Source organism: Phalaenopsis equestris, unplaced genomic scaffold (assembly GCF_001263595.1).
Source record: "Phalaenopsis equestris unplaced genomic scaffold, ASM126359v1 Scaffold000174, whole genome shotgun sequence".
Lineage (NCBI taxonomy): Eukaryota > Viridiplantae > Streptophyta > Magnoliopsida > Asparagales > Orchidaceae > Phalaenopsis > Phalaenopsis equestris.
In genome coordinates this window covers 907,771-932,877 of record NW_018164616.1, presented here as the reverse complement: position 1 = coordinate 932,877, position 25,107 = coordinate 907,771, and the positions used below count along the sequence as shown (strand labels likewise).

Sequence of the window (25,107 nt, the reverse complement as noted above, 5' to 3'; positions counted from 1 at the left end):
GGCAAGGAATTGAAAGAAAAGTATACCCAGCAGTCCTCTTCTGTAGCCGAAGACATTCGATTCAACGAATATGGAACCCAACAACCATTCCCTGCTGAAGGAGTCGATGAGTTCAATGAAGAGGAAACCTATCAATCATCCCTTGCTGATGAAGGCATTGAGTTGCCAGGACAAGGAACCCATGAACACTCTGTTAGTAGCTTAATGGAAATGGTGAAGGGTAGAAGAAGCAGAAGAAAGAGGAAGTTGACTTCATTTCAATGAGCATCAAGTTAATCTGGGACAAATTGCTTGCATTATGCTTGTTGTCGCTCAATTTTGTAGTGTCTTATCAATCCATATTGTGAATTTCCATATAGATGTCAACATTATTCTCATACAATATGTTTTAAGATAAAGTAAAAAAAAAATGCTCACGATTTGCTAATTCTAGCAAGCATGATAAACCACACAAAATGCATAACTGAGTGTAAAGAGTGAAGTGAGAGCTGTGAGTGAATCAAGTTCACTTTGGACTTTGGAAACATTCCAATATAGTTTAACTCAATACAACCATCTTTATTTACAAAGGAGACAACCAAGCTAAATATAGATTAAATCTACTAGAAACAGATCTAGAGGAAGCTGAACCTTAATCAAACCTCACATAATATTTACATAAATAAGTTGGAAAATAAATACATCTCCTTCTAAACATAGCTAAATGCAGACAACGCTAACTACCAACATGCTTAAAATTTTCTTCATTTGAACAAAGCAGTAATTCTAAGAGATCGAATATCTCCGATTTTTCTGTGGTTTCATCCTTGTTTTCTCACCCTGCTCCTTCAAAGTTTCTGATCGAACAAAGGTATAAAGCTGGCTGAGTTTTTTCGATACAGAACTCATGAATGATTTCTTAGGCAACGGTGGTTTATCAGCAGAAGCCATCTTTGTTGCAGGAGCAGGTTTTCCATTCTCCTTCATCTGCATCCTCATCCTTACCAGTTCGAGTTTAAGACTATCGTTTTCACTCTTCAGGCGTGAGAGCTCATGAGTAGAATCATGGTGATCGCTGAGGTAACCTGATTTGTGTAATGGAACTGGAGAATCTCCTCCTCCGATGAAGTTTGGAGGAGTAGAATCTCTGATGCGCTGCTGTTCATAGAAGAGAACCTGAACGACTGTTTGAACAGGAAGCCTGTCGTTCTGAGCTGCGTGAGCGCAGGCCTCCCTTGATAGTCTCTGACTGTCCATCATGCTGCAGATCTTCTTCCTCTCTGCTTCAGTTAGTGATTGATGAGCCTGACAGTTGGAGAAGAAAGAGTAAGTTTGGTAATTTACAGGGGTATTTACATGCATACCTCTCAATTCATATGTATTTACAAATCTAATACTTAAATTTTAATTTTTATGTCTATGGATTTTAATTTTTATGGATTTAATCTAATACTTAAATTGTCTATACCACCGAAATCTTTTGTCACATAAAAAATACCATCATTTTACTTTCTTAAATGTGAAATACATCTTTTCATGCATAAGTGAGCTGGGTACGTATGTAATAATTAAATTTTTTTAGTCAGTTAGGTATGTAGAGTGATGTATATAAATCTTTCTTAATTTAATGAAGATTGATAATCTGTCTATTTGCCTTTGATGAGTTATAGGCATGAAGTAATTTTGAATACTGAAAATTAGACCGTTGAGGCTCAAGTTGAGAAATTTGGATTTAGTTTGTTCATTGTGAAGGAAGAAATCATGGTGTTTTCAATGTGGAGATAACCTCATTTTTGGCTAAGGTTAGATATATTAACCCTCTAGAAACACAACTATAATCGGAGCCTTAGAATGCTTGGTTATTTCTGTTTTTAAGAACTTATTTGTATAATCTTTTATATTATTTTTTATTTATTTTGAAAACAAACCATTGTGCTTAAAAAATCTAAAATAAATATTAGATGTTTTGATTGTTTTTTAAAATATTCACCATAATTGATAATTGTCACTTTTGGAAGCCATAACTACCCGTGTCCAGCGAGCACCACTGAGGACGAAGAGCACCAACAACAACGACGCAAGCCGCCAGTTGAAGATAGGCGTCGGCCGATGATCGCAACCTGCTGCCTGTTGCCACCAACATCCGCTGTCGTAACTGGTCTCCTTTGTCAATTACCGGTCACCAGTACAGGTTGTCGCTCATCGCCCGTTAATAATATCTTATATATTTTGAAATACATTATTTTCAATCTATTTCAAATCAAACAATAAAATAAATAAAATCCTGGGTTATTTTACGGTCAATCAAACAATTTTAAATATATTTTAAATATAATATATTACGTTATGTATTATATTCATTTTATACAGTATTGTTTTTTCAACAGATCAAATAGACCATTAAGTGAACTTAATCTCAAACTCTCACGCAAACCCATATGCACGTACAAACTATAGCCTACAACTTTTGAAGTGGAAACCAAATCTCCCAACAGAAACTAAGTTTCTTATAAACATCCTAATCTTATAGTCTATAGTGAATTAAATATTATAAATATAATCAACTTGTAGAATATCAGTCTTAAGAATTACCTTCAAGTAAATATCTATGGCTCTGTACATATCATCCTCGTTCGCCTTCGCTTGTTCTGGAATCAACTCAGCAAAGCTCGCAAATTTAGCAATTCCAAGGTTTGGATCTGAAGCAATTTCAGCTAAATAGCTTTCCATAAGCCTTCCCACCCTCTCAATATCTCCATGAGGCGGAGATAAGTAGTCTTCATCAGCGTTATATCCCAATTGACTCAATTCATTCTCATTTTGAAGGTAGTTCATGAAGATTCTCTGGATTGTGTCAACATCAAACAAGATATCTCCATCAAAGGAAAAGGAAGGTATCAGAAGATCGTCAAGAGCTGCATGCGCTAGTTGCAGGCTTATCTTCTTCTCCAGATCGAGCCTGCAGGCGACTGTTGTTTCGAGATATATAGCAGCTCTTAAGAGCATTGAGAGAAAGCTGACAGATATTGTGTTCTTCTCTGTTGGTAACAGACCCACTATTGTTTCCAGTACCACCCTCTTTTCATGTTCTTGTTTCGGCTCAATCTTCTTTCTTCCTCCCCCAAAAATATCCTGAAGACAACTGAAAAGGTTAAATTTTTAATGGCATAATGAAATAAAGTTTGGATTTTTCAATCTTTCAATGGTATTTTATGCGGATATTTATATAGAAATATAATACAAACATAAAGGCTGAACATTTACAACAAGAATAAGAACTCACCAAACCACGAAGAGAATTTTGAGCGTATAGCATGATAACTGGTCCAAGAGCGTGCTGTTTGAATCCCCTGGACTTCAACGCCATTAGAACCCTCTGAAAGGTATCAATCCTGAGAACAATTAGCTCCTCCGCCCACCAATCCATTATAGCTCTCGTCTGAGAAGTTGAAGAACTCAAGCTTTCATGGCTGCTATCAGCCTTTGAAGACGTGGAAAACTGACTGTTACTGCAAGCCAAATACGCAATTGCATCAATGCATCTGCTCACTAACTTCACTTTCTCAGCCATGGGAAGAAGCTCCTCAGATTTGTGAAGCACTGTGACCGAACCTGAGAGGCTAATCAGCACAACTTCTTCAAAGTAAGCTTCTGTTCTGCTCAACAGATTTCCAACTGAGACTTCTTCGGTCATCTCGAGGAACTCAGATGCGCATCGAAGCATGGCCACATTTTCAGTGTTAATTTCAAAGTTTATTCCATAACAGAACTTGACGGCGAGCTCGAAGGCCTCTGAACCACCAGGAATGTCGGGTATCTCAATGGAGTGTTGTTTAGTCTCGTTGGTTTCAGACAAAAGCTTCTTTATATATCCGCATTTAGATAGCAAAGGAAACTGCAGTTACCGACTTACAGTATTGTAAGAGCCATGAAAAGAAGATTTGATTTCAAGTAAAACAGAAGAAATTGAGAAAACTCTGGATTTGCTGAATCCAAAATTTAAAATTTATCATTTTTTCAAACTGATAAGATTTAGATAGGAGAGGAAACTGCAGTTACAGTATTGTAAGAGCCATGAAAGGAAGATTTGATTTCAAGTAAAACAGAAGAAATTGAGAAAACAGTGGATTTACTGAATCCAAAATTTTAAATTTATCATTTTTTCAACCTTATGAGATTTAAGTAAATCCAACTCAATTTTATTACCAGTTCAACTAACGTTCTTAAAAAACAAAATCATGGAGTTCAACTCCATTCTGATTCAATCTCTAAAATACAACTTTTTTTTTTCTAAAACTTTGGTAAAAATGTAAACTTGTCAAAATAATTGTGAGTATTATAATCATTTCATATTTCAAAAACAATTTCTGATTGTAGAAAGCTTTATGACAACTATTTAAAAGAAATGCTATGAAAAAGCTACCTCAAACAGAACTCAAAAATTAATTTTTATCCTCCTCTGTGAATCTAACATTTTATAACTTCAATTGTCGAACAACTTTATTCACCCAAAAAGACCGAATGATAATCATCTACAAACTCTTTATTTTTAATTAACTTTCTACAACTTATAATGATTTTATCTGAGAGAACTGCAGACCAACCTTATGCAAGGAGAAAGCTGCACCTCCTGCCTGGACAGTAATGTCGCAGGGCAAATCCTGCGCAAAAATCCTACATATTAACGCAATACCGTTAGCACTTCTTCACAAATTACTACCCCAAAACAAGATCAAATAACACCATACAGAGAATCCAGAGGAGGAAGAAGAAGAAGAAGAAGAAGGTTAATACCAGTCGCTTGTCCTTTTCATGGCGGCGGAAAGAGGGTACTGCTTCTTAGTGATGGAAGTGAGGGATGATGGATTGACTTGATCAATGCTCAGCATTGTTGTGGCTCCTAAAGCTTATCTACCCTTCCTATTCTTCGTTTATCTTATTCCTTTTTTTATATTTCGCTACGTCTTTATCTTGCGGAAGGAAAATAGAGTTAGAGGGAGAGAGAAGGAAGAGTTGGATTGAGAATCTGCAGATATGATCATGATTTGAAGCAGGCTTCAACCAATAACGGATCAGCTCTCCTTATTAATATTATTATTTTTGTTTTGGGTTTGATTTTTCTTGCAGTGCGTGGCTGGAGGGTCCAATCACTGGCTGAAGTTAGTGTTGCTGGCTGTGCTGACAATATGTTGTGCAGAAAAGTTGATTCAGTATTGGAATGTTGTGATTTATTAAAAAGTGTGCATTTGCTTACTTGCATACATACCACTCATTTTGCTTTTACGTATTTATGTGTGTTATCTATACTTTTTAAATTTATATCAGTCCTATCTTTCATATTACATCAAAACTATCGTAATTTTAAGTGATATCATTGAATCCTGTTTTGTTCATGAATCACACCTCAAGAAATAGAACGAAAGAATATTAATGAACATTACACCGTATCAATCGTGATGTGTCTATCTATTGTTCATGAAATGATCTTTTTATTTATAGGGGAGAGAGTACAATTACATTTTTTTTACGAGTTTATTTATCAAAAAAATTAAATACTGATTGATTTTTTTATGTGATCAACTTGATTGTAGTTTAAATGGTTTAATTATACTTACATATAAATAAAAAAAAGTTAATATAAATAATATATGTATATATATGATTTAAAGTTAATATATATACATACATAAGAATTGAAATGATATTTTAATAGTAAGCACTACTTTCATGAGCATTTAGACTTGCACATGCAATGGTCTGTTGCTAGTCACAATGCGTTTTTGTTTGAGTAGAGATGTACTATTTCATTTTCAACTCCACACAACAAACAAAAAATTTACACCCACAAATTGATTGTTAACATACTATTTTTAAAAATATTTTGATTTTAAAATGCACAAATCCTTGCCCAATTGGATTTATGGATAAGCGTTCGAGCACCATCTTACAAAGCCTAAGAATTGTTTAAAGTTATTAATTAAATCAATTATAGCATTAATTACCATTGTTTTTGCACAGATTTGTCTAAAATTTTAGGGGTTGTTTAGCAACTGATTTAACTTGGATGTAGACTAAAGATTGTCAGACGATCATTTTGGACAAAATAATGCCGCGGATTTGATAAATCTGAATTTCACGAACCAAATTTATTAAATTTCACGAATTGGCGGATTTACAGAATTTACAAGACTTGGTGAAAGAGCTATTGGGATCTAACAGAACTAGCCAAACTATTTTTAGGATTTAACTCTTTTAGGATTTAGTAAATCCTGTATATTTAGAACTAATTTCTTAATAACTTAAGTCTAATCTAGATTCACTGAAATACTAATAACTTAAATCTCATATTTTTATATACATAACACTAAATTCTTATGAATTTACATCTCACACCAAAGCTCTGATATTCTACACCTATACCATTTTCCTTATGCATGAAAGATGGCTTTGAGCTGTCAATAATAATAATTAGTGATAGATTTGATGTGATAGTAAGGAAATGAGGGGTAGATATAAAGATTCGGATTTGAGATATGTAAATACAAAAGAATTGATGTTTGTAAATGCCCCTTTTTTCTAATTGTGGTCCACAAGGCATCAACATGGCAGCACAGATCTTAATTTGTACAAAACCCCTTCCATTCAGTGGCGCAATTAGGAATAAATTAAATTAGTCTCCCATCACCCTCTAAATTTAAGAGATATTTACCTACAGACCAAACAATTCTTACTTATTTACATATGTAACACCGAAAGTTTGATATTTACATATAGATACTTTGGAAAATTTATGGTATACATGTAAATGCCTCATATAAAAATGATATGATATATATGTAAATCTCCTTGAAACTATAATTTCTCCATTATTGCACGACAATAACGATGATCAGATCACATCACCGTGCAGATATGAACCAAAGAGGAAGAATGATTCCAGCACAATAAAAGCTAAGCCGCTTCCTTGAAAAACTTTGGCCATTTACTTTATCTATCTTACTGATCTCAGAAACCATCCCAGTAAGTAGTAGCACAGTATGATCGTACCATGAGACCACCTCTGTCTCCAAAGGGAATAGTTTCGTCCAGATGCTGAAAAGCTTGCAGCAGTACTGTACTGCTGAAACCCCACCTGACCTGGCAATCCATTTCATTATTGGACCGCTGAGCCACCAATCTTATAGTTGTTCACCATGCACAGCTACAGGTTTCACATGCATGTTTTTCTGCTCTGGGTCACAATCACCCCCACTCACCATGCACAGCTACAGGTTTCACATGCATGTTTTCTGCTTTCTGGGTCACAATCACCCCCCACTTCTCTCTCTCTCTCTCTCTCTCTCTCTCTATATGTATGTATACATGTAAATATTTATGTATATATATTGATACATGGTGGGTATGATGCAACGCCAAATGTGTCAGTACTGCCGTGTCCTGCCAACAAACATCCCCAAAAAGCTTTATCTGATTTTATTTGAATATAAAATATACAAATAGGGAGAGAGAGAGAGATAATATTGTAATATATCTTTATGCTTCTCCTAAAAGGTTCCCTTTAACATTTTACTGTTTCTATATTTATCATGATGACTCTTAATTATAAATTAAGTTATAAATTAAGACAATGACATAATTGTAATCCTATCACTTATTGTTAAAGAATGAAAGAAGATTGGTGGACCCGTCTACATGAGGATAGCTTATTAGTTATAAATAATGAGGGTAAGGGTTTCAAGAGAAGAAAGAAAATAGTTGGTTAGAGAAAGAAGAGAATAAGCTTCAAGAAATTGATGTGAGTATCTTGAGGATCTTGTATCAAGTCGGTTCGACCGAGAGAGTATGACAATAGAGCTCATCTCTCAATGAAAAATTGTGTAAATCTTGTTTTTGCCTTAGTGGATTGATGGTCGATTTCCCTCCTGTGGATGTAGGTCATATGGACCGAACCATGTGAAATTCCAGTGTGCTCTTGATCGTAATTTTCTCCGGCTGTCCAGATGTTTGGCGTTACAAATTTTCAACAATTTTTATAGCAGATAAAAGTTACATAGCGAAATATTGATAATACTCTTGAAACTCTTTATTGACGGTTAGCCACGATAACTGTCATGGGCGAATCATTACTCTTCCGACCTCCATCTTGCTAGCTTTTAGATTAGCGAGTCCTTCATCTATTCATTCAATTGATCTTCCCCGGCCATGTAAATTGATAGCTCTTTGCACTCGTTGAAATTGGTTTTTCAACACATGTCTCATCCAAGACCACCTGCATAATACTTTGAGATGCTTTGCTCAATGAGATTAGTTATATATATTTAGATATTTTGTCTTACTGTTATATATTAAATTTTTTGATGATTGGCTATCATGCCATCTACGTAGTGTATATATATTGAACAAGTATTAATCTACCTAATGTTTTGTCCATTGGCTGTCAAGTCAATCAACATAGATAACTTCAAAGATTCGATTATTAATGGGGACTCGTGCAAGACCAAATTGCAATTAATTATTTAGTTGCACCTAAATTATAAGCTGTATGTTTGTCAGTGATAATCCTGTCATAAAAGCATTTGACGATAGTTTTAGTTGCTATAGTTAAATTAAATTAATTAATCTAAATTCATAAAATGAATATATCTTTAAATTGCATCAGTTTTAATCATTATAAATTTTAAATGGGTTATGTAGGGATATGTCAGGTAATGTGAAGATTCGGTGCACCGCAATTTAATTAGCTTCTTAATTAAGAATCTCACATACCGCTCACCTACCTTCCCACCTACCGCTCGCTACCATATCCTACCTACCGCTCACCTACCTCTCACCTACCGCTCTCCTGGTTTCTATAAATGGCCTTTATGACTTGTCATAAGCAAGCCAGATCAAGTCAAGTCATCTAAGAGAAAAGGAGAGGAAGAGAGAGAGAGAGAGAGAGAGAGAGAAGAAAATAAATATTTTTTTGTAAAAGTTGAGGCGCTCGACAGTGTAATTTCTTGAAGAAATAAAATATTTTGCAGCTCCGTGGAAGTAGGCAAATTTGCTGAACCTCATAAATCTGTGTGTCGCTATGGTGTTTTTCTGCGTGCAACTTTTCTCGTTTCATTTTTTGTTTTATTGTCGTCGTTTTTCACAACAGGGATATTGGTCCATATATCGATCCATATATCAACAACAGGTAAATATATTATATGTATTTATGTAAAAATTGAATTTTAGTTGTTAGATATGTGAACGCATAAAAATTGATGGTATGTATGTAAATTTTTCTTCATAAAATTTATAATCTTGATTTCGATATGTGAAGATAAACAAATAAAATCAATAATTATCATCATGATAATAATACATTTATATTTTAAAATAGTGATTGATACAGCTATTTATCAACTAAACAACCGATATAATTGACAATAAATAGTTAAATATGATGATGAAATTCTAACTACTAGTCTGTTTTTTTGATGTGGGACAAATCGAACCTATTCTAATTGACTTGGAAAACTAGTTCATTCATTTATCCCATGATGTTAATCTTGGTCAAATCAATTGACTTCAAGTACCCCTTCCTTTTTCTTCCAACATATGACATTAAGTAGAGAAAAATAGAGCATGATGCTCCCTCTCAATTTGAAAACATTTAGTGAGTTTGATGACTTTGGCGTACCTTTGATCAACAATAATGTTGGATGTGCTTCATGGATGGATCTAAGGTGAAGGCATGGGTGGCATGTGCCTTTGTTGGTTAGTTCTAGTTTGCTTGATTGGGTAACTCAACATGCACATCAACATTTCTTTATTTTGTGATTTAGAATTAAAATATTTGGTAGACACAACAAAAATTAGGGCTTTAGTGGTGGCCAAATCCATGATGATGAAAATTTAACCACTAGTCGTCTGTTAGAAGAGCGAGGAAGAAATTAGTAATGTTGTCCTCGTCCTAAGAGGAAGTCATTTAGAGCTCCAAACTCTCTTTATTTTCTTCCCCTCAATTAGAGACTCCCTAAAATAAATATATAAAGTAAGATTGTATAGTACAGAGTACGTCCACAACATTCAACTGAAAAGGTCGGTGATGTGGGTGTCAGGCGACACATAAACGGACATGGACATATGCGATGCATTTTATGATGATCTTTACTTCTGCTGGCAAATGCGGCCGCATGACATGAAAATTTTTGAATTTTCAAAATCTTTTAAAAGATTTTTATTATTTTGATAATTTTTGAACGAACAAACTAATTTGCCTAAAAATTGGAGGAAATTTTTGTCATTTTATGCGAATATAAAGATGTTTGGTATGAACCTCGACGCATTTCATTAACGAAAAACATTCAAACTCAAATTAAAAATCATCCAGAACTGTAATTGCATTAAACTTAAAGTCAAATTGACCGACTTTACGAGACGAACACATTGGCTCTAAAATTGATCAGATTCGAGTCAAATCAAGTCTTAATCAATTCATCAAATCACCTTTAAAAGTTTTTAGTAGTCAATTGGAGGGTCAAATGGATTTCAAAGCCGACAAGTTTATGGTTAAATTTAGCACCTCGGTGAGGCAAATTCAATGAGCCCAAGATCACTCAATTTTGATATCATTAAGTCACTTAAATGTCCCAATAATATAATTTGATTAAGAGAATTAACATGGGTCGCTAGAGTGGTTCAAATCCATAATATAATTTGATTAAGAGAATTAACATGGGTCGCTAATAGAGTGGTTCAAATCCATTTTTTTTTTACAGGGGATGCGACTCCCATAATCTATAAATAGAGCTCTACTCCATTCATGAAGGGGGGCTAAGAGCTAGATCTGGAGCCGGGTCAGAAGAAGAAGCCAAATTTTAGAGTTGTTTTGGACTAAATAACCAATTATCACTACTACAACTACCGACAAACATCCAACACCACTCGCTGGTCGTTGTCAAATGCCATCAGCCGCCCTCTACTCATCTCCATTAGTGGACCACCCAGAGGAGCAATGACGTGCGTTACAACAAAGCATCCTACAGAATAACACTGCGTCCCAATGCAATATGCATACATCTCAAAAAAAAAAAAAAGTAACAAAGTGTCCTAAATAGTATTAAACTATGTAACCCACATCTCGACACATAACTCGCATGAGCAACCGCTCCCGACCATTCCACGTACAAACATTGTATTTGGACAAACTTTGTAATATTTTAGTAACTGTGGGATAAGATTTCATATTTATACTCACAAACTTAGTGAGTCATTTTTACTGGGGCTTGAGTTAATTATAAAAAAATTACAAAGTAATAAATAAAATTTTTAAGTAAAATAATTTAGTAAGTTAGACTAAGAATTAATGAAAAACATTGATAAACCAAAATTAAATAATTATGAATGCCTTAATCATTCTAACTGTCTCTGTACGCCCACATAGTCTTATGAATCTTTTATTTTTTCTTATAAACAAAAGATGAAAACAGATTAAAAAGAAAATTAATTAATAGAAAATCTCAAAGCTAGTGTAGGAGAAAAAAATGAAAAAGATTAAGTTAATGTTTAATGGAATTTAAACAAAATATTGAATGGTTAGATTTACAAAATAACAAATAAAAATAAAAACAATATTTTTCTAGACCAACATAAATTTATATGCAAATTTTCAAAAGAATTTAAACATAAACTTCATAATGAAAATAAAATAATGAATAGTATTATAGACTTACAAATATCTTTAGCAGAGTCATTAAAATTTCATCAAGAAAAAGAATATAGAATTCTTGAAAAATCTACAGGAATACTTTACGATATTAAAAAAACTAATATTAAAAGAAAATCTTGAATATATTAAAAAACAAAATAATGATATACTAAATAAAATTATAAGAGATCAAGAAACTTAGATTAGATGAAAATAAAATTAGAAAATATATTACAAAAACAAAAAAATAATAGAAAAAAAATCTAAAAGTATTTTAGAAAAAACTGAAGAAAAAGTTAAAGAAGTAGAATCCTTGCTTTCAGAAATAAAAAGAATTATTTTAGCATGAGCAAATTTGAAGAATTCCAAATTTATAAAGATACTTTAGAAGAAGCTAAAAAATATCATGAGGAATCAATTGGATTAACTAATTTTTTAGGATTACAATGCAGTGATAAAACTTATCCAAAAAATGTTAAACTTCCAAACAATCATATTAATACAATTATTTGAAAAAATAGTCGCAATAGAAAAAAAAATTAAAAAATATAGAAGAAAGAACATTAGAGTTAAAAAATAGTTCTAATACATGAAAATAAATTATTCCTTATAAACCTATTAGTTTTAAATCATGGTAAGCAGAGAAGGATCTCTTACTTTATTTAAGAAAAAGTCAATTAAATTTGATAGATAGATATCATAAATAATAGACATAGAATCTCAATTAGATAGATTTAATAATGGAAAAATAAATTTAATTAATGTAAAAAAGAAAATATATGAAAATTCTATATTTTCAAAATCTTCAATAATACAAGCATTAGCTGAACAAAAAATTAGTTGTGTATCAGATATAAATCAAATGGATTTACCAGCAGTATTAAAGAATAATTGGGAACAAATTAGATTACAAAAAATGTCCCAAATGCATTTAGGACTAGTTATGATAGGAGTAAGAGATTTGCATATAAAAAAACTTAGGAACAAAAACTCTAGTTATATTATTTGATAACAGATGGAGTGATTTAACAAAATTAATAATTGAATCATTTGAAATAGATATGAATGATAATGGAGCTATCATTTATTTTGTTCAAAATTTTATAATGGACACCAAAGAATGTGTAAAACATTTAAAAATAGGAATTAAAACTAAAGGTTATGATATGGTAACAGGATCATTAAATCTAAGGATAGCAATTGGATTTATAGGAAAAATGCAAGAATATTCTAATGTAAAATTTAAATTAAATGATGAACAATTAGAACTTATATTAGCAAGCCAAGGCATTAAAGCTATAGCTGGAAAGAAATTTAGCTCGGAAATACATGCAGGAGCAGAATGAAATTTAAAAACATTTTTAGAAAAAAACAATATTAATACCAAATGAAAGCACATCATATGAAAATCAAGATAAATCCTTTAGCATGAGATTTTTAGATTATTAAACAAGACAAAATAGAAATGAATCTGATGATGACCTTGAATCTATACAATATGAATTAGAAGATAAAAATAGAAGAAATTGATTTTAGTCAAATTAAGACATATGAACAATTACAAGATTACGTATTTAATATAAAAATTTCTTGTTCTGAATTAGAACAAAGATATAATTTTGATATGAATTATGAAAATAAGTTTAATTCTCACTTTGATTGGATAGTTATAGATTCAAATTTTATCATAGAAGAAATTAAAGTAATTCAACAACAACACATGGAATTAGGAGAAGTTATAGCTAGACCATCAAATGTTGATAAAGGAAAAAAACCTATAGCTAGTTATAGATATAGGAGAAGTTATAGCTAGTTATAGCTAGGTTTGATCCAGTACCACCATCAGGAGAAAAAATAGGACCTAGAAGACCATATAGACAAGGAACATCTAAAAGAGATTATGATGAAGAAAATAATAATAATTTCAAAGGTAATATAGAGCCAGTAGAAAGAATAAATCTTGTACCAACTCATAGAAATGGAACAATTTTAACGATTAATCTTAATAATCCTCAAATGGGGGAATTAGTAATTTCCACCTGGGAATTTGATATAGTTAGAGCATGGGCAAATAGTGGTAAAGATGGCATAAGAGATATGTTTGCTTTTCTTGAAACCTTATTAGGCGAAACTGTTGCTAATATTTTTAATGAAGCTAAAGTTAAGAAAGCAGGAGAAATAGAAGCATTAATACAACTAGGAGATAATCAATATAATTTTACTAAATATATTAGAACATTAATTCTAGAATTTGATCCAAGCAGACATAATACAAATATCCAAGATCAAGCTTATAAAAATCTTGAACAATTAAGTTTATCATATTGGTCTCAAATAGATAGTTTTTACAAATTATATATTACATATGCCAGTAGAGAAGGTAAATATTTTTATGATAAAATATTAAATAAATTTTTGATAAAATTACCTGGAGAATCCGGAATAGAAATTAATGAAAAATGGAAAAATACTTATACTAATTTAGAAAACATAAAAAAATATAGGAATATGACCAAAAATTGTGTTTTCTTTCAATATTTTACAAGGAAAATGTAGAGAATATAAAATTCAAAAACAAATTAAAAAAATCTTATAAATTTTGTAGAAATATTTTCACAACTCAAAATTTCCTAGAAAAGTCTTTTAGAAAGCGAAAAATCATTAGAAAATCTACTAGAACAACTTATATAAAAGATAAAGATGTTAAAAAATCTAATAATAAAAAATTTCATGGTTATATTTGTGGATCTCCTGATCATTTAGCAAATTCATATAATAAACAAAATTATAATAAAACTAGGAGCTTATTAATTCAAGGATTAAAAGAAGATATAGTAAGTATAGCATCAAACAAATCAAATGATGCAATTTATAGTATAACCGATGAAGAATCAGAATATGAATCTCAAACATCTGAAAATTCTATGGATGGTTTAATAAAAGCAGTTGATAGGTGGAAATTAGAAAACTAAAATGGATACATGCGAACATCTTTTTGAATTAGGAAAAGAAAGTATGACTAAAAATGTCTTTATTGTAATTATTATCTAGATAAAAATCATAGATATAGATGTCAATTATGCCTTAGATAAACATGTGATTTATGTTTAAAGAAAAAACATAATTTACATCATAGGGATTATATAAAACCTCGAGAAAACGTATATATAGTCAATAAATTAGAAAAAAAAAATTATTTAGAATTAGAAAAGATACATTTGAATATTGAAAAAATATTATTCAGATTAGAAAAATTAGAAGTGAAAGATAAAGAACGAGAAAAATTAGAGCAAGAAATGATTAAAGAATATAAAAAAGATAAACAGAAAATGACTTTCAAAATTAAAAAAATTAAAAATAGCAATAAAGAAGAAAAAAAACACGCCAATATCTTCAGAAAAAGATACAATTTCAGAAAAAGAAAATTCAGATCCTGAAGATGTAGAAGAATATACAAAAATAAATAAACTAGATTTAGCACAAACAAATGCATAAATAAGGGTATTAGATATCTATTTAAATAATCTAACTTCTTCAATATCAACAAGAGCAAAAATATCTTCAGAAGATAAATCAGAAATATTATTAGAAGCATTAATAAATAGCGGAAACACAACATCAGTCATAACACAAAATTTTTTACCTAAAATTTTTAAAAATTATCACCCAACAAATACTACAACATATTTAGTAGGAAACCAAAAATTAAATTTTAACAAATGTTTAATGAATAGCCAAATACAATTTGTTATTAATCATGAAATATTTGATTTAACAGAAAAGTATATTTTACCTAAAATATTAGTTCATGAAGCAAATAATAAAGAATTTATTTTAAGACTTAATTTTATATTAAATATGGATGGCCAAATAAATATAAAAAAAAAATTTCTTAACAATTAGTAAAAGAACATCAGTTATATGCACAAATAAAAATCAGAGTTAGATAATTGTTATAAACAAGAAAAAATAAAAACAAAAATTTTGATGGCTGATTTGATCCCTGAAGTTTCTGAATATTTAGATAATTGTTATAAATAAGAAAAAATATCTACTTACCAAATACTGAAACCTTTAGAAAAAATATTTCAATTAGCAGAAGAAATTCAAATAATAGGAGAAAATCCCTTAAAACATTGGGAAATAAATAAAAAAATTAGCTAATATACCAATCATTAACAAAGACTTAGTTATAAGAACAAAAGAAATGGAATATTCTCCAATAGACAAGGAAAAATTTAGAACTCAAATTAAAGAATTAAAAGATTTAGGATTAATTAGAGCCTCTAAGTCTGAACATAGATTAGTTGCATTCATGGTAAGAAATCATGTTGAAATATTAAGAGGAAAAATTAGAATGGTAATAAATTACAAAAGATTAAAAGATAATACTGAAGATGATGGATACAAAATATCATATAAAGGTATGTTAATAAATTTAATCCAAGATAAAAAATATTTTAGCACATTTGATTGTAAATTAGGATTTTGGCAAATAAAATTAGATGAAGAACCAATAAAATATACAGCTTTTACAACACCCATAGGACATTACGAATGGATAATTATGTCTTTTGGTTTAAAAAATGCACCTAGCATATTTCAAAGAAAAATGGATAATATATTTAAACATTTAAATTATGTGCTAGTACATATAGATGATATATTAATAGCATCGCATACCCTAAAAGATCATTATAAACATGTGGTAGAAGTTTTAAATTTATGATAAAAATATGTAATTATTTTATCTGAAAAGAAAATTGAAATTGCTAAATAATATATAATATTTTTAGGTCAGAAAATTGGTAAAGGTGAAATAGAGTTACAAGATCATATCTCTAAAGAAGTATTAGAATTTTTTGATAAAATAAAAGACACAAAAGAATTACAAAAATTCTTTGGTTTATTAAACTATGCTAGACCATATATAAAAGATCTAAGAAAAACAATTAAATCATTATATAAAAGACTTCTGCCACAGGGCAAAAGTATTTTAATATAGAAGATGTAAAGGTCACACAAAAAATAAAAGAACAAGTTAAAAAATTACCAAAATTAAATTTACCATTAGAAACATATTATAAAATAGAAATAGTAGACGCCTCACAAGATGGGTAGGGAGCAGAATTAAGGGTAAAACCTTACAAAGAAGCTTATAGAAATACAGAAAGAGTATGTAGATAGATATGCATCGGGAAGCTTTAAGCAATTATCAGAAAATATGACATCCTTAGACTATGAAATACTAGGAGTAACTAATGCTTTAAATTCTTTTAAATTATTTTTACAAAAAGAATATCTTGTAAGAAAAAATTGTGAAGCTATAGTACATTTCTATAAAAATAAAAATGAGAAAAAGATATATAGTAAAAGAGGTAAATTTTGTGACTACTCTTGAAGGAAATGGTTATGATGTAAAATTTGAACATATAAAGGGAGATAGAAATTTTCTTGCAGATTACTTATCTAGAGTTATCAAAGAGCCTATTAAAAATTTAAAATCTATGAATTTTGAACCTTCATGGAAAGGTAGTCAGATATTAAAATAGAAATGTAATTTGTAAGAACAATTACTCTATATCAGAAAAAAGTAAAAATATTTTATGTATTTTGTAGTCACAAGAATGAATTTCAAGTAGATTAGAAAAAAAAAAAGATTTTATGTATTATGTAGCCACAAAAATAATTCAAATAGAAATATAGTTTATAGAAATAAAAAAAGATTTTCGGATCTTCTAACCTAGGAAATTTTTGCTTATTTTAATTTTCTTGCAGGAATGGAGCAAGGAATGCAATCAAATCTAGTTCATTTTGGTCCTCTTATTTTGCCAAGCAGACAAGGAACAAATCTACAATTTAGGCCAAAAGTACATACTAAAAAGCCATTAAATTATTTTCAAACAACTCTACTAGATAATTTGTGGTGTAATAGATCAGATCTTTCAGCAATACTAAATACTCTAAATTGTTTAACTATAACATTTTTAGGAATTAATGATCAAATAACATATCTGTAAAATGAAAATAAAAAATTACTAATGGATAAGAGTATAGAACAAGTAGCACATTTTTCTAAAACACATACAAATTTGCAAAAAAGTTGTCATTTCAAACCAAGACTTTAAAATTCAGCAATTAGAAAAGGAATTAAAAGAAGAAAAAGAAAGATATGCTATATTACAAAAAGAATATGATGATTTACTTTTAGACAATGAATATTTTTCAAAAACAATTTTAGCCATTTCAAAAAATAATATAGGAAAACAGTTACAATATTTATATATATCAGAGATGCCAGATGATATAAAAAATAAAATTTAAAACCATAAAAAGTAATAGAGAATATGATGATTTACTTTTAGACAATGAATATTTTGCAAAAACAATTTTAGACATTTCAAAAGATAATATAGGAAAACAGTTACAATATTTATATAGGTCAGAGATGCCAAATGATATAAAAAATAAAATTTAAAACCACAAAAAGTAATAGAAAAAATGATATGATAGAATGTTTAAAAGAAATATTTATTTCTTATGCTTCAAATGAAACAATACATGCACAATCATATGTTTCACAAAAATTAGTCAAAGAAGTAAAGTGTTCATGCAATTTTTGTAGAAAAGGTTTTCATATAGTAACTATATCTCTACATTTAGCTCATTCTTGAAAATTCTCAAAATGGGGAGTGCAAGAATTATTAGATTATGGATTATTAGCAAAAGTAAGCATTAGTAGAGAAGAAGAATTGTAGATGCAAATATCCTCATTTAATCATCTTCAACTAAGAAGGATCCTATGGCATGTATTTCAAGAAAATCAAACTTCTTCTATCACTCTGCTTATCAAATCAGTCGGACCGTATTATAAAAATCTCATGGATGAAGCCAAGCATATTATAGAAATTTTCAAAACTCCAAGATTTTATAGTGCCTGGCAGAGAGATGAAGAAAGTCATGAAGTAGTAGATCATATAACTGCTGAAGAAACGGTGGCTCATTTCCGTACATATCAGATTGCAAGCCTTCATGAAGGAGTGTCAAAGCCTCTACTTAACAACCATCTAGTGTATCAAGACAAAGATATGATGATCTTTCTTCATGAAAAATTAATCAAAGTAAAAATTTTCAAGTTTAAATTTTATCATCATTAATCCAGTCTTCTCGAACATATCAAAACTAGCAGTCCTTATTCAATCAAAAGGATTGGTGATTATTTTACAGTTTATGAAAGGATATCTCCAGAGCCAAATCAAGAAAAAAATAATGAAAGTTGTGTCCAACAGTGGCCTAATGCACAACCATGGCCTAACGAAAGCTACGAACAAGGATGGCTAGAAAGTGTCGATGATATTGGCATCCATAATTTAGAAAATGCAATGGAGCCATAATTGAATCTGAAGCATCTAGAACTTCCGAGCAGAAGCAGCCAAGAACCCTAAAACCGAAAATATTGTTAAAGATAAGGGGTAAACCACTTTTTATGCATTATTATGATGTACCTACTTTTGTAAGCAATTAATAGTTTTACTATTTAAAAACCATGTGCTAAAGTGGTTTCATAACCATGGTTTTGTGGTTTTCTTTCCATTATAAATAAGAGGTGTGTTATGATGTATGAAGTGTAAAAGAGAAAGGAGTAAAGAAAGTTGTAAGCAAATGTGAAGTAAGATTGAGAGCTTTAAGAGTTGCAAGTATCTAGCAAGATCTCTATAAGTATTTTCCTTAATAAATATGTTTTGATTTTCATCATGAATTTCTGTGAGTAGTATTTAGTTCCTCCCCGTAGGGGAGTTATCTGTTAATTTTTTTATGGATATTTAATCTTTCTATTTTAAATATAAATCTATGTTTTTCAGAGTACAAATAAAGTTTATGTTCATGAGAAATGAGCTAATAATCTCTATGATCACACTCCTTGTGGAATGAAAAAATGAAAGAGGTGTTGTAAGTTCTGTTATAATGCTTGTATGGCTGCAGGGCAAGTCTTTATTCATTTTTTCCAAACCTAGATAGGATTTTAGTGATGTTATTCTTTTTCTTGTGACATAAATGGAGCCATAAAAAGAAAACATGTTTATATTTAAAAACTTAAAGTTAATATCCAAGAAATGATTTTAGATAATTTCGACTTGCAAGGAAGAACTTTTTCATAAAATATTATATTTAAATTTTTTTTTTTAAATGGATGAAATAATTGAGTTGGCTAGCAATAGAAATTATAGGAAATTTTTATTATAAAAAATTTTCTTAAAAAATTATAAAAGTTAAGAATAATTCTATAAATGAAGAAGAGAAAATAGCAAAAGTAATAATTTTAGTTAAAGAAATGATAAAATTAAAAGAAACATGGATATGATTTCATGAAAAATACTTCCAAGATAAAAAAATTTGAATTTTAAAATGACTTTAAAATTACCTAAAGAAGTTTTAAGACAAAGATTAACAATTTTACCCATTGAATCAAATATAATCAAAGAGTTAAAAAATATAAGAGGTGGTGATGAAATTTTAAAAATATTTAGTGATAATTTAGATAAAGAAATGGATGAGATATTTAAAAAAATAGAAGAATTAATTCTTAGAGAACCATATGTAAATTATAGTGATTTAATTATAAAAATTCAATCTATAGATGATTTATATGAGCCTTTCTACAGGTAGATCTCGTTCATAAATGGAAAACTGCACGCACAAAACCCTTGGTTTTTTCAATTTTCTAGGTTTTTCCCCGTATGAATTTAAATCGTTATTTCTTGTTTTTTTATCGTCTGTTTATGTGTTGGATTTTAGTACAGTGTTAAAACATTAAATATCGCTCTACCGTCGTGAATGTTCTTGCATGCAACAACATTCAAACCATTACAATTAAAAAATGATATAGACACTACTTAAATTAAAACATAATTTAAAGAATTTTTAAAATAAAGTTCTACAAAAATATGAAATATATCTACTTCAATCTAAAATATATTAAAAGTATATAAAAAAAACTTTAATTGACAATTAAAACTAATCTATATATTAATTTTTTTTTTTTATGGAAATGGGCCCCACTTTCCATTCTTATAACAAGATCAAGCCGGATGGAGAATGGAATCGAACCATATTGACAATTAAAACTAATCTATATATTAATTTTTTATAGAAATGGGCCCCACTTTCCATTCTTATAACACGATCAAGCCGGATGGAGAATGGAATCGAACCATTCTTATGGATATACATATCCACTCAAATTCGCCGCGCTTTTCTCGCTGCTCTAACCTCTTCCCTCCGCCACCATCCATTGTTGTCCATAAATAGCTTCTCCATTGATGCCCTGCAAAGATATTGAAATGGACAACAATCGTAAGTTTAATCTTTCGCAAATCCATTTGCTCTGATCTCTGAGATCCGGAGATCGTCCTCCATGTCCAAAGCCCGAGTCTACGCCGATATCAACGAGCTCCGTGAGAAGGAGTATTGGGACTACGATTCTCTCGTCGTGCAGTGGGGGTGAGATTTGCGCATTCCTATGTACAGTTGCTTCTTTGCTTCGGTTTCATGAGTTCGGGGTTTGCGTATTCGTAGAGGGTTTGATTTGTTCTCATTTCTGTTGTGATTTGATAGAAATCGCTGCTGATTATGTTTCGTTCAATTTTGGTGACGGGTTAGTTATCTGAGATGGCTCCCGTGATTTTAATGGGAATTAAGAGAAGACAACCTTGCTTCAAATCATCTGTGTGGATGCGTATGAATGTTGGACATCACATTCGCTTTTAGAAGTCTAAGACAAATATGTTTATGGTATTGCATTAATGGAAGGGTTGATCTGCATCATCTGTCATATCTATAATTCTGAATTCGAGGGATAATTGTGTATTTTTGTTGATGTGATTGACCCAAAATTGAATCTTTTGTTTGGTTTTTGTGACTTGTATTTTGGCATAGTTATGCAATCTGAATTGAGAGTGAAGTTTTAGTTTTGATGAGACAGTTAGTTGGGTTTCCGAAATGTTATTCCTGGTAACAAGTAGGGCTGTAGGACTCTAATTTTAGATGCAGGATGCCATCTTGGACACGGAATTCAGGGTGCTCTAGTTCGTATATTTGAATAGAATTCCCAGTATTATTACTGGTTTGATTTAAAAAAAAAAAACTCCCCTGCAATGGTACTTTTCACATGCACAAAAATTTTAAAGCTGTTTATTACTTGTGTTCTTTTATTCAAATTGAACATTCAGCTCTATTTTTTCTTGTTTGTTCAAGTTTTTTCAGGAGAGAGAGCCTTCCTAGTTCTATGTTCATATTAGTATGTATTTGCTTCAATCATTTATGTTTAATAGCCTGTAATAAATCCAGATTGAGGAAATATGTACATTGGTTTTTAAAGTGCTTGGATTTTGTTTAGGCAAAAAGAATAAAAAGAGGTTATTGGATTGTCGATTATTTCCTTTTTTATGTGAATCGCTAAAAAAGGAGACTACTAACAAAGTTTACCTTGAGATTTGGATTAGGAAGAGATATAAATAATATGAAATGGAGTTAAACTAAGGTAACATGGTTAGAAGACGTATAAAAAGATTTGCATAATCTACACTTAACACCAGATGAAACACTACAAGAAATCATACAGCCAACACAAAATAGTTGGTGTCAGGCTAGTTTGAATGATTATGATGATCACATTAAAGCTTAGTAGGCAATTTGTGCATTGTTTGATTTCAGAATTTTTTGGCATAGAAGCTTTCATTTAGAGTAACTACTAAAATAACTATTTAGCTAAATTTTATCCTCGTAAAAGATGATTGCTTAGTAGTTAGCTAATAAAAAATTTATTTTCATGTAAGGGAGATCATAAATTGCATGATTCATTGAAAGTTGTTGTTGTCATATTATGTTTTTCAAAGTTTCTTTTAGCCTAATTCTTGATAGCTTTAGTCTGGTTTTAAATTACTTTTTGTTATCCAGGGATCAGGATGATTATGAGATCGTTAGGAAAGTTGGAAGAGGAAAATACAGTGAGGTCTTTGAAGGCATTACGGCTTACACTAATGTGCGCTGCATCATTAAAAGCCTCAAACCTGTTAAGAAAAGGAAGGTACTGTTTGCTGATACCAATGCAGATCATTGATCATATTTTTTATATGATTCCATTATTTTATTTATTTATTTTTTTTGTTTATGCACAGGCTCTTTCTTTTTCTATTTATTTTTGCATGAACAATTTAGCTTGTTGCTTTACATATTTGTAACTGGTAGGAATACATGTCTACCAGTTATTGAAATTCAACAACTTCATGGAACATATAATTTTATTGCATTGTGTTATACTTTATTTAGTTCAATAAACACATAAACTGTTTAATTTGATACCCTTTCTCAACATTGCTTTAACATTTGCTGATATATAAGAAACTTCTGCTGCTTTTTTATGCAGATGGCATTTTAACCAATGTTTCAAAGGCCATTGGATTGCACTAAGGGGTGGAGGAGGGGTAGGTGTGAGTTGGGGCAGGGGGCTCAGTAACTCAGAATAAGAGCGAGAGAAGATAAAGTAACAACCTTCTCTCAAACTATCCCTCCCACTCTTTCACTCATGTTTTCACTCATGCTCCCTCCCTCAGTCCCACAATCATGCTCCCTCACTCTCTCATCGCTCTCCATCTCTCTCATTATCCTCTCTCTCATTATCCTATCTCTCAATCCCTTTTTCTGAGTGCAATCCAATGCCCCACTCTTTTACTCATGTTTTCACTCATGCTCCCTCCCTCAGTCCCACAATCATGCTCCCTCCCTCGCTCATCTCTCTCATTACCCTTTCATAAGACCATTAAAAATTATTAATTTCCATTTCTTCAATTAAAGAACATGCTTCATCAAAAATTTTTTACATTAATGTGGTCTATTCAGCAGCATCTATAATAGATCTAAGTGATCTCACTAATCCATTGTAAAATGTTTGAATTATTAACCAATCTGGTAAAGCATGATGTTGACATTTTCTAAGATCTTTTAATCTTTCCCAAGCTTCATATATTGATTCCCCTTCAAACTGACAAAAAGATGTAATATCATTTCTAATCTTAGTAGTTTTCGAGGGTGAAAAATATTTAACCAAGAATTTTTGTGATAGTTCTCCCCAAGTTATGATAGATCTAGGTGCTAATGAATTTAACCAAGCTTTGGCTTTATCCCTTCATGAAAAAAGAAAAAGTCTAAGCCTAACAACATCATTAGACACTCCGTCATATTTAAATGTAGCAAAAATTTCAAGAAAATTAGCAAGATGTAAGTTAGGATATTCAGTAGGTGTTCCTCCAAACTAATTATTTTGTACTATTTGGATAATGACAGGTTTAATCTCAAATGAATTAGCAGCAACATCAAGATTTTGCATAGTCAAGTGAAATGCATCTGCTGTCGAATTAGCATAATCTTTTAAAGTTCATTGTCAATTTTCATTTATTTGATTATCTAAGTTATTCACTATTTCGTTTAAATTTTTAATTTCTTTTTGTTATTTTTGAATTTTTCAAATAGTATGTTCTAGTTCTGAATCATAAGGTACTAAACTTTCAGATTCAGTATTTCGCATAAACAAATATATAAGCAAAGAAAAAGAAAAATACTCTTAAATAAAAATATATTTATTTTTAGATTTTTTATTTTAAATTTTTTTTATAATTATTTCTAAAAGTTTCAATTTTACCAAATCTATTTAATTTACCGTTACCTTCCCCGGTAACGATGCCAAAAACTTGATCCCATAAAATATAGTTACATAAAATTCATATAAGTTTGACTCCGCTATATAACGGTGCCAAAAGTTTGATGCAATATTTATGATTAAGAAATTTAAGCAATTAATGTTGGGATTCTACGCAAGTATACGTATCGTTATCAAGTAATAAAGTAATTTCTATTTAAGCCCCGAATATCAATCCCACGGGGAATGTTTAAATTTGAAATGATAAATTTACTAGAAAATTCACAGAAAGTACAATGAAATTACTGTTACTAATTTTGAATGCTGAGATATTATCAAAACTAAATTATTTAACTATTAGCAAAATTGCAATGCAAAGTTTAAACAGTAACTACTAAACTACTAAACTATGTTTATGTGATGAAGATTTCTTATGTGAAAAAACTTCTTTCTCACTACAATGAGATTTTAGTAAAATGAGATGAGATAAACAATTTTAATATGTATTGTGCCAAATAGGAACAGCTTTAATTCTCTACCTTGGTACAATGTTATAAAAAATCATTGGCTAATCTCAGGTTTAGTCTCTAAATCTGTGGTTAGGCTAGGTGGATACTGGTTCCCACTCTAGAGCTCCCACTTTCCTTCACCTGAAGGCTAACTCTCGCTTTAATTTTTAAACACTAAGAATAAATTGAGGGTTTTAGTTTGTCACCCTAAAATCTCCAATTCTACACCCAACAATGTATATTTC

The 25,107-nt window shown here is 30.4% G+C and overlaps 2 protein-coding genes across 2 annotated transcripts in view; one reads left to right on the top strand and one right to left on the bottom strand.

Moving 5' to 3' along the window:
- Window positions 1–482: 482 nt before the first annotated feature.
- On the bottom strand, window positions 483–5,214 carry LOC110022202 (BTB/POZ domain-containing protein At5g67385). The gene is made up of 5 exons (XM_020721031.1): window positions 4,774–5,214; window positions 4,584–4,653; window positions 3,263–3,874; window positions 2,572–3,111; window positions 483–1,284 (listed from the first exon to the last, which is right to left on the bottom strand). Exons 1-5 carry the CDS (start codon window positions 4,866–4,868, stop codon window positions 766–768), a joined length of 1,836 nt encoding a protein of 611 aa, XP_020576690.1. The 5' UTR covers window positions 4,869–5,214; the 3' UTR covers window positions 483–765.
- Window positions 5,215–19,318: 14,104 nt separating this feature from the next.
- Window positions 19,319–25,107, top strand: part of LOC110022175 (casein kinase II subunit alpha-2-like) — a 23,342-nt gene continuing 17,553 nt past the window's right edge. Inside the window, exons 1-3 of the mRNA XM_020720990.1 lie at window positions 19,319–19,378; window positions 20,811–21,160; window positions 22,616–22,745. Coding sequence (XP_020576649.1) covers window positions 21,075–21,160; window positions 22,616–22,745 — 216 coding nt within the window. The 5' untranslated portion in view covers window positions 19,319–19,378; window positions 20,811–21,074. The remainder of the gene's footprint in view (window positions 19,379–20,810; window positions 21,161–22,615; window positions 22,746–25,107) is intronic.

Excerpts from the sequence above, each read along its gene's own strand:
- LOC110022202 (XM_020721031.1), bottom strand. The coding sequence starts at position 4,868 with ATGCTGAGCATTGATCAAGTCAATCCATCATCCCTCACTTCCATCACT. Across the intron at positions 4,654-4,773 it reads ATGAAAAGGACAAGCGACTG|GATTTTTGCGCAGGATTTGC; the intron begins GTATTAACCTTC and ends GTTAATATGTAG. Across the intron at positions 3,875-4,583 it reads CAGCTTTCTCCTTGCATAAG|TTTCCTTTGCTATCTAAATG; the intron begins GTTGGTCTGCAG and ends CGGTAACTGCAG.